Below are 18,372 nucleotides of genomic sequence, written 5' to 3' on the forward strand. Positions count from 1 at the left end.
TTTAATCGGTGATCGGTATCGGTATCGGCCGATACAGCTTTCAGTGATCGAAGATCGGTGATCGGCTAAAAAAAACGGATCGGAGCACCCCTACTTGATACATTTACATAAATACACTCTTTAAGTTGATCCTGCATCTACAGAAATAGAAAATGAATTATTCCATGTGATTGTTAAAATCCTTTACTAAGGTTATTGTTTACTGCCTTTTTGACAAGACAGCAAATCCTCTTGTTTAGACTACTCCCATTCTCTACAGATTGTATATCCAACCCTGATCATACAGTCCCGTTTCAAGCCTAAACGTAATACACATCAGTGAATATAAAGTGCATGAGCATGACTTACTTTATACATCGCTGACTCTGTTTTGTATGGGAAGTCATAGGCTATGAATGTGTGGACGTGTTTGCTTTTTTCCCCCATTTCATAAATATTCCTTGCAATGATCTTAGTGACTTGAGTTTTTCCTAAACCTGTTCTTCAATGTAAAGAAAGCACTAGTGGTTTTGGTGGATCTGGATCTTTCAAAAACCAGGACACGGCTTTCAGTATCGTTTCCAATGCAATGTGCTGCCCAATACAGAGACTTAGATCTTGCTTAAACTCTGAAAATATTCAAATTGATTAGTGCCATACAGACACTATGTATCAGGCATATATCACAAATTAAACTTAATTTAGTTTTGCTAACCATTAGAATCAAACGGTCTTAAATTGTCATTGTCAAAAAACCCACTAAAAAAGTCAAAGACACCAGTCTCTACAATGGGTAACAGGAGAAACCATCCATCCATCCATCCATTTTCTACCGCTTATCCGGGGCCGAGTCGCGGCCCAGCCCAGACTTCCCTCTCCCTAGACACTTCCTCCAGCTCTTCCGGGGGGATACCGAGGCGTTCCCAGGCCAGCCTGGAGATATGGTCCCTCCAGCCTGTCCTAGGTCTTCCCCGGGGTCTCCTCCTGGTGGGACATGCCCGGAACACCTTCCCGGGAAGGTGTCCAGGGGGCATCCGGAAAAGATGCCCGAGCCACCTCAACTGGCCCCTCTCGATGTGGAGGAGCAGCGGATCTACTCTAAAGCTCCTCCCGAGTGACCGAGCTTCTCACCCTAATCTTCCCACCCTTGATTGACCGGTAAATCGAGAGCTTCGCCTTGCGGCTCAGCTCCTTCTTCACCACGACAGACGGTACAGCGACCGCATTACTGCAGAAGCTGCAGCGATCCGTCTGTCAATCTCCCGTTCCATCCTTCCCTTACTTGTGAACAAGACCCCCAGATACTTGAACTCCTCCATTTGAGGCAGGAACTCTCCACCTACCTGAAGTGAGCAAGCCACCCTTTTCCGACTGAGAACCATGGCCTCAGATTTGGATGTGCTATTTCTCATACCAGCCGCTTCGCACTTGGCTGCAAACCATCCCAGTGCATGCTGAAGGTCCTGGTCTGATGGGGCCAGCACGACGACATCATCCGCAAAGAGTCGAATGCCTTCTCCTAATCCACAAAACACATGTGAATTGGTTGGGCAAACTCCCATGAACCCTCCAACACCCTGGAGAGGGTATAGAGCTGGTCCAGTGTTCCACGACCGGGACGGAAACCATACTGTTCCTCCTGAATCCGAGGTTCTACCATTGGCCGGATTCTCCTCTCCAGTACCCTGGCATAGACTTTCCCGGGGAGGCTGAGAAGTGTGATCCTCGATAGTTGGAGCACACCCTCCGGTCCCCCTTCTTAAAAAGAGGGACCACCACCCCGGTCTGCCAGTCCAAGGGCACTGTCCCCGACGCCCACGCGATGCTGCAGAGGCGTGTCAGCCAAGACAGCCCCACAACATCCAGAGACTTGAGGTACTAAGGGCGTATCTCGTCCACCCCCGGTGCCCTGCCACCGAGGAGTTTCTTGACTACCTTGTTGACTTCGGCCCGGGTGATGGGCGAGTCCGCCTCCAAGCCTTCAGCCTCAGCTTCCTCAATGGAAGACGTGACGGCGGGATTGAGGAGATCCTCGAAGTAATCCTTCCACCGCCCGATGATATCCCCGGTTGAGGTCAACAGCTGCCCCCCTTCACTGTAAACAGCATTGGTAGGGCACTGGTTACCCCTCCTGAGGCGCCGTACGGTTTGCCAGAATCTCTTCGAGGCCGACCGATAGTCCTTCTCCATGGCCTGACCGAACTCCTCCCAGGCCTGAGTTTTTGCCTCCCCACAGCTCCGAGTGGCCGCGTTGACAATGGAGGTGGAGAACATGGTCCATTCGGACTCAATATCTCCAGACTCCCTCGGGATCTGGTGGAAGCTCTGCCGGAGGTGGAAGTTGAAGATCTCTCTGACAGGCGATTCGGCCAAACGTTCCCAACAGACCCTCACAGTACGTTTGGGTCTGCAGAGTCTGTCCAGCTTCCTCCCCCGCCATCGGATCCAACTCACCACCAGGTGGTGATCAGTTGACAGCTCCACCCCTCTCTTCACCCGAGTTTCCAAGACATACGGCCGTAGGTCATATGAAACAACCACAAAGTCGATCATCGACCTCCGGCCAAGGGTGTCCTGGTGCCATGTGCACTGATGGACACCCTTATGCTTGAACATGGTGTTCGTTATGGCCAAGCTGTAACTAGCACAGAAGTCCAATAACAGAACACCACTCGGGTTCAGATCAGGTGCTTCCCTGTGCTGTTTTTCTCAAAGTTGCATTTGTAGCGAGAAATTCTGACGGTATTGTTCATGCTTGCGTTGATGACTTTTCAGAAATGAAGTCTGACAACTACAGTAGAGCTTGATGGAGCTTCACAGAGTCATGTTTCTCATATATCACATCCTTGAGCATAAATGAAGACAGATGTTTTATTCATGTGAATTATTGCTAAACTATACAGCAAGATATGAGCAAGACTCATCTGTAATGATTTTTATTTATACTGACAATAAAAATTGTCTAAGTGGATACAAAGTTTTAAGTTTGTTGTGAACAAATTTGGATGAGCACGACAGACACAGTGATTTAAATATTACAGCAACAACTTCTGTCTGACTGACTTGCAGAAGATTTTCTCCTCCGGGGGGTAGAAGGTCATCTCTCTGACCACTGACTCTGCCAGATCAGCTAGATGATGTACAGTGATGTTCAAACTGGCAATTTCAGCTAGAAAACATTGCCGTATATGCTACCGTTCCAGAGGCAGAAGAGGTATAAAGTGATCAACCAACTGCCAAAATCTACCAGTAAAAATGACATTAAAATTGCACACATTTTTCTTACAACAAAAAAAGATCCGCTGTAAAGTTTATTTTTGCAACCTTCTAATACATACTAATCTTGTCATTGAAGACGTTTCGAAATGTGGTCCATTTCATCAAACATGGTCCGAGGAAAACTTGTAAGTGCTGATGAATCTGCTGCTTTAGTTGTGCCTAAGTATACGTATTGGACAGTTAGATACTGTGTATGACCCTGCACTTAAAGGAACAGTTCTCCGAAAAATGTACATTCTGTCATCATTTACAGTTCAGTATATATGCAAATGATGACATTTACTTATTTAAATCAATACAAATTTCTTTGTTCTGACTAATACATAGAAATATATTTGGAAAAATGTCAGCAACTGGCATCATTAACTCAACTCAACTCAACTCAACTTTATTTATATAGCGCTTTTTACAATTTTCATTGTTACAAAGCAGCTGTACATGAGACACATTTAATACAAGTATGAATTCTAAAGCAGCCCCCCCGGCCAGGCAGATAGTGCAAAACAATATGCAAACGGTGGTGAGGAACCCAAAACTCCCATCGAGAAAAAAAACCTCAGGGGAACCCAGGCCCAACCAGGGGATTCCAGTTCCCCTCTGGCAAAAGCTGCTGCCTCTGCACAAGCTCAACAGTGCTTGCACAACAAGGCTTAGTAAAAATATAAAAATTAAGGATTAAAGATTATCATTAACAATCTAATATCATTTGAAATGTTGTAGGAAAAACAAAGTTGTCGCGTCCTTTATCCAGCTCTATCCTCTTAGCACTTGTCAGGTCACCGCTTTCCATTCTCAGCTCTGCCATCAGGTCTGGGCATGAACTGCATCCTGCGGTAACCTTGGAACAAAGAGACAAGACTGGCTGAGAGTAGAGTACTGTTCTGCACTCTTTGATGCAACAATTGCATCATTTGTTGTTGGATGTGTTCCTGGTTCCGGTTGATCTAGATAATGCAGCCTAAATCCTCTGAGGATTAATATTATGGAGGTGTAGTGTATGCAAGATTAAAAAGATGAGTCTTTAGTCTAGATTTAAACTGACAGAGTGTGTCTGCCTCCCGGACCGTGCAGGGAAGAATATTCCAAAGTTTAGGCGCTAGATAAGAAAACGATCTACCACCTGCACTTGATTTTGAAATTCTAGGTATTACCAACTGACAGGACCCCTTAGAGCGTAATGTACGTGGAGGTCTGTAATACAATAGAAGTTCATTCAAATACTGCGGCGCTAGACCATGTAGGGCTTTATAGGTAATAAGCAAGATCTTAAAGTTAATGCGATGCTTTATAGGTAACCAGTGCAAGGTTGACAGAACCGGGGTTATATGCTCATACTTTTTTGTACGTGTAAGAACTCGAGCTGCCGCGTTTTGAACCAGTTGCAGTTTTTGTAATAGGCCCGCAGGGCAACCACCTAGAAGTGCATTACAGTAATCTAGTCTTGATGTCATGAATGCATGAATTAATTTCTCTGCATCTGAAAGTGACAGTATATGACCTAATTTAGATATATTCTTAAGATGGAAAAATGCAATTTTACAGGTGTTTGCGACATGGCTTTCAAATGAGAGAGTACTGTCGAATACAACGCCAAGATTCTTAGCTGATGACGAGGATTTTATGGAGCATCCGTCAATCGTTAAGCAGTATTCTTGGTTGTTACGCATAGCAGTTTTCGGTCCAGTAAGTAACACTTCTGTTTTGTCCGAGTTTAGTAGTAAAAAATTGTTACTCATCCACATTTTTAAGTCAACTATGCAATCCTTTATTCGATGAAACTGCTGGGTTTCATGAGGCATCGAGGAAATATAAAGTTGAGTATCATCAGCATAACAGTGAAAGCTAATTCCGTGTCGCTTTATTATATCTCCTAGAGGTAGCATGTATAATGCGAAGAGCAGGGGTCCCAAGACTGAGCCCTGTGGTACACCGTACTGGACTTGTGATTTGCGGGACACCTCATTGTTTATTGCTACAAATTGAAAACGGTCGGATAAATAAGACTTAAACCATTTCAATGCTATTCCGTTAATGCCAACGTAATTTTCGAGTCTATGTAGAAGTATGCTGTGGTCAATGGTGTCAAATGCAGCACTGAGGTCTAGCAGCACCAATAACGAAATACAGCCACGGTCAGACGCTAAAAGCAGATCATTTGTAACTCTGATCAAAGCAGTCTCTGTACTGTGACATGCTCGAAATCCAGACTGGAATTCATCATTAATGTCATTCCTTTGGAGGAAGGAGCATAATTGAGTTGAAACTACTTTTTCCAGAACTTTAGATATAAAAGGTAAATTCGATATAGGCCTGTAATTCCCTAGTTCTTTAGGGTCGAGTTTGGGTTTTTTTAAAAGAGGCCTTATAACAGCCACCTTAAATGCTTTAGGCACATGTCCTAATGTCAGAGATGAGTTAATAATACTGAGAAGAGGATCTATAATTTCTGGGAGCATTTCTTTCAGTAGTTTTGTAGGTATAGGGTCTAGCATGCATGTTGATGATTTAGATGATCTAATGATTTTAGACAGTTCATCGTGATCTACTGTAGAAAATAATTGCAATTTCTCCTTAGGGGTGCTGTAGTTAGTTTGTTCAGCGGATTTCACTACAGGTTGCATTGTTATAATTTTTTCTCTTATATCTTGGATTTTACTCGTGAAGTAGTTCATAAATTCATCACTGTTATGCTGATAATCAGAATCTGACGTCGATGACAACTTATTTTTTGTTAATTTAGCCACGGTGTTAAATAAGAACCTAGGGTTGTGATGGTTTTCCTCTATTAGTGTTGAAAAGTAGGCGGATCTAGACGTTTTTATTGCATTCCTGTAATTTCGAGTACTATCCTTCCATGCTATACGAAATATAAGATTATATTACTTCCGATTAAGTACCATCGGAAAAATTTAAATGGTAGTCAATGGTGTTCTATCTATTTGTTTTCCTAAATTCTTTAAGATATCTATTTTTTGTTCCACAGAACAAACAATCAAGCAAAACAGATCTCACTATTTTTTCTATGGTACTCAATGATGTGGAGTATCCCATTAAAGGCAGGGTGAGTCATCCTGTACAGATATTTTTCTGCTATGTTGGCGCTCACGTCTGCTGTGTCAATGTAGGGAGAATGGTGGACAATTAGCAACAATCAAACTTTCCTGCAGAACCGACAGCAAGTTAATCTGCTTTAGAATTTAGACAAAATTAATATTGCATATAAGAATTTATAGTCTGTTTAATATTTGACCTGTGGTTCTCTCTCCTTTATCTCAAATGTGTGCTTTCACTGTGCGTGTGTTCGAGTGTGTTTGCGTGTGTGCGTCTATGTCAATGTGTGTAAGTATGTATGCATATTGTGCGTGTGGAGCATTTGTATGTCTGTCTTTTGTTGTTTTCACATTTTTCTTGTTTTAACAGGTATATGCCTTTAGTTGTTTTTCTTGTATTCAATGTGTCTCATGTACAGCTGGTTTGTAACAATGAAAATTGTAAAAAGCGCTATATAAATAAAGTTGAGTTGAGTTAAAAAACGAAAGTCCGTTTTTGAAAAAGCAGTGACGAAAAAACGTCTGAAACATGAAAGAGAAAAAACTTGAATTAACATCGCTTCAGCTTTTGCTGATGTTTAACCAAACTTGAGTAGCATGTTTTTATCCAAAGCGACTTACAGTGCACTTATTACAGGGACAATCCCTCTGGAGCAACATGGAGTAAAGTGTCTTGCTCAAGGACACACTGGTGGTGGCTGCTGGGATCAAACCAGCAACCTTTTGATTTACCAGTTCAGTGGCTTAACCCACTAGACCACCATCTCGACCACAAAAGAATAGGCATGTATTGTAGTTTGATAAAACTGCAAGAGATAAATTCAATAAGTTCTAAAGCAGGATAAAACATTGCATGTGGTTCATTCACTTCATATTGTGAACAAATAAATGCTTGAACAAGAATCACTATATTTTTATAGTTACATTTACTTTTACTCAATTTTAATTTGGTACTTTTTAATTTTACTCGAGTATGTTTCTAGCCAGATACTTGTACTTTTACTTGCATAAAATTTTCACTCAGTACTTATACTTTCACTTGTGTAACATTTTTGAGTACTTCTTACACCTCTGCTTATTAGCACAGATGTTTCGTCAAAGTTTTGCAAATAAGTCATTTACAGACACAGACGCTCTAAAATATGTTGGGTTGTTTGGGTCAAAAATGGACAAACCCAATTGTTGGGTTATTAATTAACATAAACTGGGTTGTTTTAACACATTGTATTTTTGTATTTTTTTTACAGTATTAACATTTTCTGTTTCTGTAATAACCCAACATCTTATAGAGGCAACATAAAATATTTATAATGTAAGCTTTATATTAAACCAAAAAACTGGGAAATTCATATAGAAATCTAAATATCATTTAGAATGTCCTGTACTTATTCTTTCAAATGCTTTGAGGATGCACAGCAATCACAGTTTAGGACTACACACCCCTTCTATACAGGTTATTCAAGGTTGTCTATAGAAAGACCTCCAGGTCAACCGTAAATTTGTCTGTCTGCAATACAATCTTACATCGACTAAATTGAATTGTACAATTTAAATGAGCAAAAACATTTCATATGTTCTTGCTTAAACATTCCCATTAATACAGACATTATTCATTCATTTAAAAAGTAAATCCTTGCAACAGTATAGACTACTCACTTCTGAAAAGTCATGTTGAAATTCACAAAATTAACTTAGACTATAGTTTTGTGAAAACAAAAAAGCATTTGGAATTTATAAGGAGGAAAGAGTAAATGTTTAAACATAGTGTATGGAATAGGTTTGCTCATGTTCAGGATCAACCCAAGTTACATTATCCGGCTGAGACATCATACTGTACATGGCATACAAAAACCGTAGAAGCAACAGTAAAAGCAATATGTCCCATAAGGATAGCACAGAAATCATCCCCTGATGTTACTGTTATGTCCGACAACAAAAAAGTGTTACGAGTAAAATGCTTTCATTGTATCAGTGTTACTGATTCTGAAGTGAAATAATAAGTAATCTCCTTGTGCTCTCCCTGAACCTCAATATGTCCACTGTCATTCAGTGATGTTCACCTCATGACATCTCATGTTCGTCTCAAGAGATTTCCTTCAGCTGCCCCAGGTATTGTATTTGGATTACTGTAGACGGCAGAATTCATCATTCATCATGCTTCAGTTCCAGAGGCAGGACAGGAACAAAGTGATCCACCAGATGATGATCTATTAGAGAAGAGTGCCAAAATCCACCTGTTTGGGAGACACTCATTGAAAATGAAACAGTATTGAGGAGGAACACATTTCAAGTGATCAAATATAATAATTAAATAATTTGTAATTAAAAAAAGTGGTGAAAGTCTATGGGAGAACACCATCTGGTTTAATGTTTCCTTAATACAAATATTTGACAATATCAATTTGATATTTTGGGGTTAATAAAGTTTGAAAACTACTGCGATAAAGGCTTCAATAACATGCTGATAAAACTTGACAAACAAAGTTTGTGAAAACATAACGCCTCTGAGAACTGTTGTAAACAGAAGTAAAAAGTAGTTTTTTTAAACATATTGTAAGATAGTGTATGGAAAAGGTTTGCTTACGTTTAGGATAAAAAGACAAGGAGTTAACAGAAGCTCCACCTAAGCCATTTAACAGACTTCATTTAAGATGGTTTGTCATCGAAGGAAGATTTTAACTGAAGATTATGAAGGCACAAATATTTTTTTAAAGAGAATGACCCACATTGATAAACTATTTACAATAAACGCTGAAATATTTCATGAAAAAATAAGCATTGTCATTTTTTATTTCACTGGGACATTAAGCTCAAAAGATATGTAGTTAATTCTGTTATTGTTAAACTATATTCATTTAGTTATATATTGTGAAAAGATACCATATGATCCACCAGGTGCCATATACTGTATGGACACTATGTATAGCCATGTGGATGTGGATCAGAAGTATGTCAACGACAATATGACTCCAAATGTAAAGTAAAGTATTTAAAAAAAGATAATTTTTAAATTTGTATAGCATCAAACTGTTTTTAAGTGTATGGCAGCCTCTAAAATCGAAGGTTTGCTCATGTTGGGTGAAGAACGGCTTCTCCAAAAGCCCTCTGTCTATAGATAATGATTTGAAGTCATGTTATGACTGGTCATTTCAGCCAAAACACACTGGCGAACTTGAGTCCCTTCCAGAGGTAGGAAAGGAATATAGTGATCAACCAGATGACGATTTATTAGACAGGGGTGCCAAAAACCACCTGTAGAACAGACAGGGTTTCAGTTAATGTGTTCTTGAATTGAGTTAAAGACCCCCCCCAAAAAAATCAAGTGCATAATTTTCTAGAGTTTAGAGCCTGTTGTCCTCAGTCTAAAAAGGTAAATTAAGAGAATCATACACAACTATTAAACATGTACATAAATGTAGTTCCAAACAACTTTACAGGGAAGATAGAACACTTGACACTAACTCGACACACGAAATTGATAAAGATTCGCAAGTAAAAATGTCAACAACTACTTACTTCTTTCTTTTCCAAAGAATTTGTAATGCAAAGTAAATTGTGGCTATGAATGTGTGAACATGTTTGCTCATTTCCCCCCTTTGATAAATATGTCTTGCAATGATCTTGGTGATATAACTTTTTCCCACTCCTGTTGGTCCATGTAAAGAAAGGACCAGCAGTTTTGGTGGATTTGGATCTTTCTTAAACCAGGTCACGGATTTCACTATTGTTTCCAACGCAATGTGCTGCCCATATAAAACTTCCTTATATCTTCCTTAAACTCTGAAAATATTCAAATTGATTAGTGCTATACAGACACTGTCAAGCATATAATATACATATCACAAATTAAACTTTATTTAGTTATGCTTGTTACGACCTGTCTAGGGTCGATCGCAACATAAATGGAAATCCACACAAATGTAACCTTAGTAAAGAAAAACTTTTTGGAAACACAAAAAAATAAGGGTTTCTGTTCAGGAGTGGTCAATGCCAAAATAATAAACAAAACCAGTACTTTAATAAATACCCAACTAAATAACCTAAACGTCTTAATTAACAAAGAAACAAAAAGACAATCGATTTACCACTTCCTAACTCAAAACAGAGGGAGAATAAATACATCCAAATGAAGATGGCGACACACTCCCTACTTTCCTTAAATTAAAGACAATGACAAACCATCAGAACTACAGAAAAGACATAGTTAAAGAATACCAAAGACTCTCAAACAAAAATCTTAGAAGACACAACAGAATCAGAATTCAAAAGTCAAACTTGGGGTAAACCCAACAAGAACCCAAATGGCCCAAAATGGACCATGAGGTGTGTTTAAGGCGGCCCATATAAACAAAACCTGTAATGAAAAAGTCCAATCAGGAACACCATTCAATATGAGTCACACCGCCACCTAGAGGGAGACAAAATAAAGAGAGAGAGCGAGAAAGAGAGAACCACTGGGCAATATAGCTGAAAACATAACACCCTCACCCTAAAAGTAAAAAAACATTTTTTGGTATGAATTAACATGTGAAAGTGTATCAGCAATAATATTTTCATCCCCTTTTTATGATGAATCTTAAGATTAAAACCTCAACAAATTAATGACCAACGCATAAATCTATGATTGGAATTAGACATACGCTGTAGAAACACCAATTGGTTATGGTCAGTGTACACCATTACTCCGTGTATAGTAGATCCGACATACACTTCAAAATGTTAAAGGCAGTAATAAAGAAAGAGTCCATTTCTCTATCCTACTGTAATTGACTTGATGTTTAAGGAACTTTTTTGAAAAAAACTAACCGGATGTTCAATTCCAGAATCATCAGTCTGAATCAAAACTGCACCCGCACCAGTGGCACTGGCATCCACCTCAAACTTAAAAGGTTCATCAAAGCGAGGAACCGCAAGAATTAGGAGTACTACACAAAAGAGTTTTTAATGACTCAAAGGCGTTCTGACATTCTGGTTTCCAAACTAATGATTCACCTTTACGAAGCAAACTAGTAAGAGGATTGGCCACATCAGAAAAATTCCTAAAAAAATCCTGTAATAACCAGTCATTCCTAAAGAAGCGTTGAAGCTCTCTCCTTGACGTGAGTACAGGAAAATCCACAATGGCCTGAACTTTGGAATTAATTGGACGAACCGTACCATTTACAACTTCTTTTCCCAAATAGGTTACCATGGCACAGGCAAATTCACATTTCTCCAAATTTAACGTAAGATTCGCATCTTTCAAACGTGCAAACACTGTTTTCAAGACTAGGAGGTGCTCTTCCCAAGTGTCGGAACAACAAAACATCATCCAAATAGATTTCACAATTAGAAATATTAGACAAGACCTTAGACATCAAACAATGAATTGTTGCACCAGCATTCAAAAGTCCAAATGGTATCACCTTATACTGCAAAAACGCGTCCGGTGTAGCAAAAGCAGAAATCTATGAGGCTTTTTCAGTAAGTGGCACCTGCCAGTAGCCTTTTAATAAATCAAGTTTCCGAGTGTAACCGGCAGAGTAGTCACTGGCTGATAGAAGTTTGTCCCTGGGCAGTTATGGTAGCCCTCTGACGTCACCCAGCTCGCTGTGAGTGGCTAAACAGCTCATTTGCGGCTAGGCTGGTTTCTATAAAACCGTCTTTACTTTTGGGCTTAGCGCGATTCACTGGTTGTTACGGCTGTGGTATGCGGTTCTCCTGTGCAACAAAGGTGTTTAACTGATTGCCAGATGATTCCGTGTAGTCGTGTTGTGTATTGCCGAGGGTCTTGGGCAAAGCACCCGCCGGGTAGCTGTACCGCAAATCAGACGTAACGTCAAGAAGGGGTGTGAAGATTGGCTCAAAGGGCTGTTTTTCCACGGTGTCATTTCATATGTCAACATTGAGGCAGCTATGAACATTGCTCCTGCTGCTTTGCCTTGCCTAAATTAAGGGTTATAGATCTACATTTTCTTTTCTTTATTATGGTTAATTTACCCTGGTATTGGCTGTTCACGTAGTGTATAATTTTATATTCTTATTGATAATAACTTTCTTGTCCTTTCTCTCTTTGTCTCCCAAGTATTAGAGTAGCTGCTCACAAGGGAGGTTCCTGGTTCAGTTCTTACGCATTGCTCCACGTGTTGTAGTGGTAAACTGCACTTCACAAAATTGATTGAATTATTAGCTTGTAGAGTGTGTGTGTGTGTGTGGTGTGTGTGCGTGTGTGCGTGCGTGCGTGCGCATGCGATTGTGGGCCCTAGAGTCCCGAGCACAGGATGTGAACGTCACTCGTATCCCGGACAGGTAACTTGCCTTGATAGTAGGTCAGTATTTCTTGGTTAATTTGTTAATTGTATTGTCCCTTGAACAGCCAATGCCAGGTCAGTTCTCTCTTTAGCCTAATCATTGTCGTTTTGTACCTATTGCGCCTCTAGTGTGATGGCGCCACTCTTTTAAATCATTTTAATGTATATTAAAGTATTATTGTTTTCTATTGAAAGCACGTCTCTGTCTGGTTCATCATTGGTGCATTTCTATGAACCTGCTTGCATCAGATGATGTTTTAAGCAGTTGAGGTGCAGAGTATATCCTGGTGTGATAGGCACCAGGTGGCGTAGTCAAGAACCATTTAACCTAGATCTGGTCAAAGTTCCATAAGGTCACACTAACAAACCTTGAATTTCCCACAGGATCCACACAATGATCAACTCGAGGTAATGGAAAAGAGTCAGGCTTGTTCAAAGCATTGACCTTCCTGTAGTCGGTACAAAATATAGACGTACCATCTGATTTAGGAAATAACAAGCATGGTGAAGACCAGAGACTACTGGGGACGGCTAGACCATGTTCTATCTAGCAGATACTGGGCTTCTTGTTTCATGAGATTTCCGGCACCTCGACGCAGTGTACAAGTCAAAATTTTGATGCAAGATAGTGGTCGACCGATTATCGAATTGGCCGATTATCGGCGTCGATATTAAGGATCTAGCCGATAATCGATATCGATCATTTTCAAAGCCGATTTGCCGATAAAGTCATTTAATTTTGAAATGCGCTTTTTGGCTCTGACGCAGCCAAAGGATTTAGCGAGAGCAGTCGGAACACGTCACTCTAGGGGTTTGCCTAGAGTAATGCCCGCCCACTGCCCCTCTGATTTGTTGGGACTAAGTCACGAGTCCGGCCAATCAACACGGGAAGCTGCGGAACAGAAACTCTTTTTTCACTGTCACACCGAAAGCGCTGCTTCGGGTTCATGCTCTATGAGGTAAAGCAGCATCAGACGTTGAAATAAATCTCAATCCACTGCACTGAAGATGCAAAACACTTCAATATAATAAGTGCCTGAATTTCGGAGCAGCTTTGCGGGTTTCCTGCAGGTTCCGCGGGATTTACGCATTATTATCATGTAGATATAATTCACATCCTCAGTATAACAATGATTTGCTCTGCAAGCGAGCAGCACACTGCACACGCGTTTCTTGTAATTGATCGAGCTGGCGTTTTGCACGTCACTTAAAATGACGCCATTTCAAAAATACAAGACATTTTAAAGCATAAAGAACTTGAATCGTCGGTCTTCAGTCAGAGCGCTCTCATGCTCATGTTATAGCTTCATGAAAATATTGCGGTCTTTTCAACAACATACACAATAAAGCTATGAAGGCAATTCAATTATTTACACTTAATATATAAATTCAAATTGTGCTAGTTAATCCAATGATTAGCATAATGATTAATTGAAAAGTATTGTATGCAATGTTAAAGTCATCAGAACATATTTTTTCCATAAATAAATATAATTTGTTACATTCAATTCATTTTTTCATTTGTTGCTTGTTGTTTTTTACTGTGTTGCTTGTGGTTTACAAAATGTTCACAGAATTCTGCTGGGTGCTCCCTTCTTTCTTTTGTTAGTATTAATATAAGTGTTATGATTAAGATTTCTCAGTCAGAATTAAAAATATTTCAAATGTTTCAGAGCATGTGTTCTTAATTTCTATATAAATTTACGTTTTTACACCATATATATATCGTTTCAAAATATCGGTTATCGGTCTAATTTGCATGGAAATAATCGGTATCGGTATCGGCATGAAAAACGCATATCGGTCGACCTCTAATGCAAGAAAGCAGCTTGCGTTAGTTCCACTGTTCCGTGAAAGTAAAGTGGATACGTACTTCACGGTGTTTGAACGTGTCGCTGCCACATTACAATGTACGTGAAATTTTTGACCGCTGCTGTTGCAGTGCAAACTGGTAGGGAAAGCTCAAGAGGTTTGTTCCACGTTGACACTTGAACAAAGTTTGGATTAAGATGTAATGAAAACCGCGGTGTTACACGCTTATGAGTTAGTAGAAGCGTACCGTCAAAAGTTTAGGAATCATGTAAAATCCCCTGGACAAACGTTTGTTGAGTTTGCTCGTGATAAGGCAAAATTGTTTGATGAGTGGTGTTCGGCAAATATGGTTCTTTTTATCATTAGAATCAAACGGTTTTAAATTATCAATGTCAAAAAACCCACTCGAAGAAGTCAGACTCCTGTCTCTACAATAAGGTAACAGAAGAGACAAAAACACAAATATTTTCCACGATTTCATTGTTGTTCAAAAGTTGCATCCCTGTGCTGTTTTTCTTGCAAATGTAGCATTTGTAGTGAGAAAGTCTGACGGCACTGTTCATGCTTGCGTTGATGACTTTTCAGGAATGAAGTCTGACAACCGCACCTACAGTTGAGCTGGGTGGAGCATCATTGAGTCATGTTTCTCATATCCTTGAGCATAAATGAAGACAGAAATTTTATTCATGAGAATTATTGCTAAACTATATAACAAGATATGAGGAAGACTTATTTGTAATGATTTTTATTTACACTGACAAAAAAAATTGTAGAACTGGATACAAAGTCTCAAGTTTGTTTGAACAAATTTGGATAAGCAGAGACAGACAAAGCAAGTTCAATGCTTTGAAATAAATAAAATAATATATATTTTTATTGAACAGGTGAGAAATATAAAACCCAAAGCTGAAAAGGCAAGACCATTTTTTCTTGCATGGGATTCAAGCTTTAACTCAAGAGGTACAAAAAGATAAATAATTTAAAAAGCAAATGTAAAAAAGCAGTTTAAGTCAAACTCCACTGTCATCCAATGATCTGTAACAATCCATAGATATGCATATGCAGATTATCACATCATTATCTTTTATCACACACAATCACAGTAATCCTGATGAATAAAAGCATTTATCAGGGTTTCTTCTACTGGCTGGCACATCTTTTTCATTTATTAACCAATGTTCAGCATCAACTTCTGTCTGACTGTCTTGCAGCCTTTAACAGAGAAAATGTTCTCCTCTCCGGAGAAGGGTATCTCTCTGACTACCGTCTCTGCCAGATCATGATCAACAGGGATGTTCAGACTGGCCATTTCAGCCAGGACACACTGACGTACATGCTTTAGTTCCAGAGGCAGGAAAGGTATAAAGTGATCCACAAGGTGATGATCTATGATGCTTGAGTGCCAAAATCCACCTGCACAAGTCAAGTCAGAGTAATGAAATTATTTATGCAGGAGCAAGTTTAATACAATGTAAAATGTTACAAAATATTCAGGATCAAGATACAGTTGAATAATATCTAAAGAATACATACTATTCTTATCATTGAAGATGGTTTGAAAGATTTGTTTCTCCATTCCCTTGCTGTTCATCTGTATTTCTTCTCTGTCTTTACCCTCTTTCCAGAAATCCAGGGCTAAATTGGCGATCACATTTCCACCTGCATTGCTATAAATACAAAGAGATCATCATGGACTTCTGATCAAAGTTTTTTATAATGCGGGTATTTAATCTCACCGGTAGAGGGCATCACCTGAGAAAAATGAAGATTGCTTTACGGAAGGATACGCCATCTACACGGGCCGTGTAGTCTAGAAAAGGCTTTATGGTGTCAAGCAGACGTGGATTAATCTTGTCCATTTCATCAAATACAAACATGGACCGAGGAAAACTGGATACATTTCCATGAATCCATTGCTTTAGTTGTGCCTAAATATACATGCATATTATTATTTCACTGATTATTGTTTCCATGGTTAGATGTTTGTATTAACTGTTGTGCAGTTGTCTCTTACCGCTCTGTAGCGTTTAAGTATCTCTTCAAAAAATACTATATTGATAATTTACTTACACTGTACATGTCAACCTTGTCTTTGTGTGGGAAATGGAACTCTGTTATAAAAGTGATATAATGGTCGCTCTGATCTCCTTTCTCGTAAATGTTGTTTGCGATTATTTTAGCCACGTGGTTTTTCCCCACTCCTGTTGTCCCGTGGAAAGAGAGCACGAGCGGTTTGTTTGGATTACTGTCGGTCATAAATGATGATACAGCTTTCAGTACAACTTTCGATACGATGTGCTGCCCGTAGAGATTGTCATTTAAATCTTTCTCGAAACCTGAAAAAAGATAAACAGTTAGTTTTTGTAGTTTTAGAATATACACTACATGTGAAAAAAGAATGCTGTAAACGTATGACGTTTAAGTGTATGTTATTGTCTGAAAAAGACAAAAGAGTTTGCTCACTTGCAGGAACAAAAGGGATTAAATTATCCCCTTCAAACATTGTGTAGATATACGCGGTAACACCTACAAAGACATCAATAAAACCCGACGTTAATATTACGTCGGAAAAAAGCAATAAAACTATTACAAAATAGGACGCTTTCATTGTGTTTGTTACTTCCTTTCGGGCTCCGGTTTCGTTTCTGAACAGAAATGATTGAAAAATAGCCTAACCTCCTCTCAGTGTGCCTCCTCCCTAAACTGCACATATCGCCGTATAAGTAATGGTTTCCTACAATTAAATGCAAAACTTTCAATTAAACGCACTAAGGGATTTACAGTTGTATCAAAAGGCACAGCTATTTTAAAATTACTTTAATATAAGGTAACTTGTGAATGTTAAGAATGGTTATCACGGTCTGTAGTCACATTGTTCTGTGTTAATGTAAACAAAATATCTTATAGCTTTTGGGTAATCTTGAGGACAAGTAGCCTACCATAACAAGCTGAAGCCCAGTGTGTTCTTGACCCAACATGCAGCCTACAATTTTGACATTTGGGAACACATACTTGTTAGATTTAAAACATGAATATTTTCTTTCGGGGACCTGTGATCAGCTTTATATTGTTTGCTAATCTTGCGTTTATTTTGTAATTAAGCTCCTAACCAGCAGGTGACGCTCCATGCAAACAATTGGGAAAATTCAGACATAAGCTCTGTTGTAACCTCAACTATGCTTTCGTGAATGAATGAATGAATGAATGAATGAATAAAGTTTTAAATAAATCCACCCATCATCTTTATTGTGGCGCCTCTAGTGGCAGAGAGAGAAGGTAGCGCAGTTGGATCTTGCAGAAAGGTGATCTGAACCAGGGACCTGTCTACAGGCTGCAGTACGGGGCGGTGCTACATATGGGGGAGGAGCTCCTTCTCAACACATCCCGTTGGTTAGCAGGCGGGGTTATTGTTAAATACAGCCTAAATACTGCCCATAACTCTTCCCATTGGTTACAAGGAAATGACGTTGAAACCAGGAACTGAGGTTAAAAACATTGTTGTTCGATTTAATGCGGTTCCGTCTTTCTACTACTTATAGGTTGATGTTGATTTTGGCCTTTCCTTTGCGAAAACTCGCATAACTTTCAATAAGTGAAGTGACTGTTTAGGGTGTACTGCTAATTGTTTTTATAACGATGGTTTTACTACACATATTATTGTAAGAATATGGTTACCGTTGCAGTTTGTGGTGTTTTACAAAGTCTTTGTTTACAGTTTGTTTCTCATTTTTCATTTAACAAAGTATGTCATTGTCTATGTATTTATTTACCGTCCTTTACTTATTTTTATCATTATTAAAATGAATTGATCATTTATTATCCAACTTTTTTCTCTTACTGTTATTTAATCCAGGGATTTTCAAATTGTGATCCAGGGCCCTCCAGAATGTTCTAAGAGAAAATTTTCGAGAAATATAAAGATAAAAGAAAAATGACAAACGTCCACTGAACGTTATTACTGT

General features: G+C 39.1%; 1 protein-coding gene across 1 annotated transcript; it reads right to left on the minus strand.

Moving 5' to 3' along the window:
- Positions 1-15,185: 15,185 nt before the first annotated feature.
- Positions 15,186-17,093, minus strand: LOC130408981 (torsin-1A-like). Its single transcript, XM_056732531.1, has 5 exons — positions 16,874-17,093; positions 16,481-16,746; positions 16,163-16,338; positions 15,944-16,077; positions 15,186-15,823 (listed from the first exon to the last, which is right to left on the minus strand). Exons 1-5 carry the CDS (start codon positions 17,016-17,018, stop codon positions 15,579-15,581), a joined length of 966 nt encoding a protein of 321 aa, XP_056588509.1. The 5' UTR covers positions 17,019-17,093; the 3' UTR covers positions 15,186-15,578.
- Between the last annotated feature and the right edge of the window lie 1,279 nt (positions 17,094-18,372).

This window comes from Triplophysa dalaica, chromosome 20 (assembly GCF_015846415.1).
Source record: "Triplophysa dalaica isolate WHDGS20190420 chromosome 20, ASM1584641v1, whole genome shotgun sequence".
Taxonomy (NCBI): Eukaryota; Metazoa; Chordata; class Actinopteri; order Cypriniformes; family Nemacheilidae; genus Triplophysa; species Triplophysa dalaica.

Excerpts from the sequence above, each read along its gene's own strand:
- LOC130408981 (XM_056732531.1), bottom strand. The coding sequence starts at position 17,018 with ATGAAAGCGTCCTATTTTGTAATAGTTTTATTGCTTTTTTCCGACGTA. Across the intron at positions 16,747-16,873 it reads AATCCCTTTTGTTCCTGCAA|GTTTCGAGAAAGATTTAAAT; the intron begins GTGAGCAAACTC and ends ATCTTTTTTCAG. Across the intron at positions 15,824-15,943 it reads CATCTTCAATGATAAGAATA|GTGGATTTTGGCACTCAAGC; the intron begins GTATGTATTCTT and ends TGACTTGTGCAG.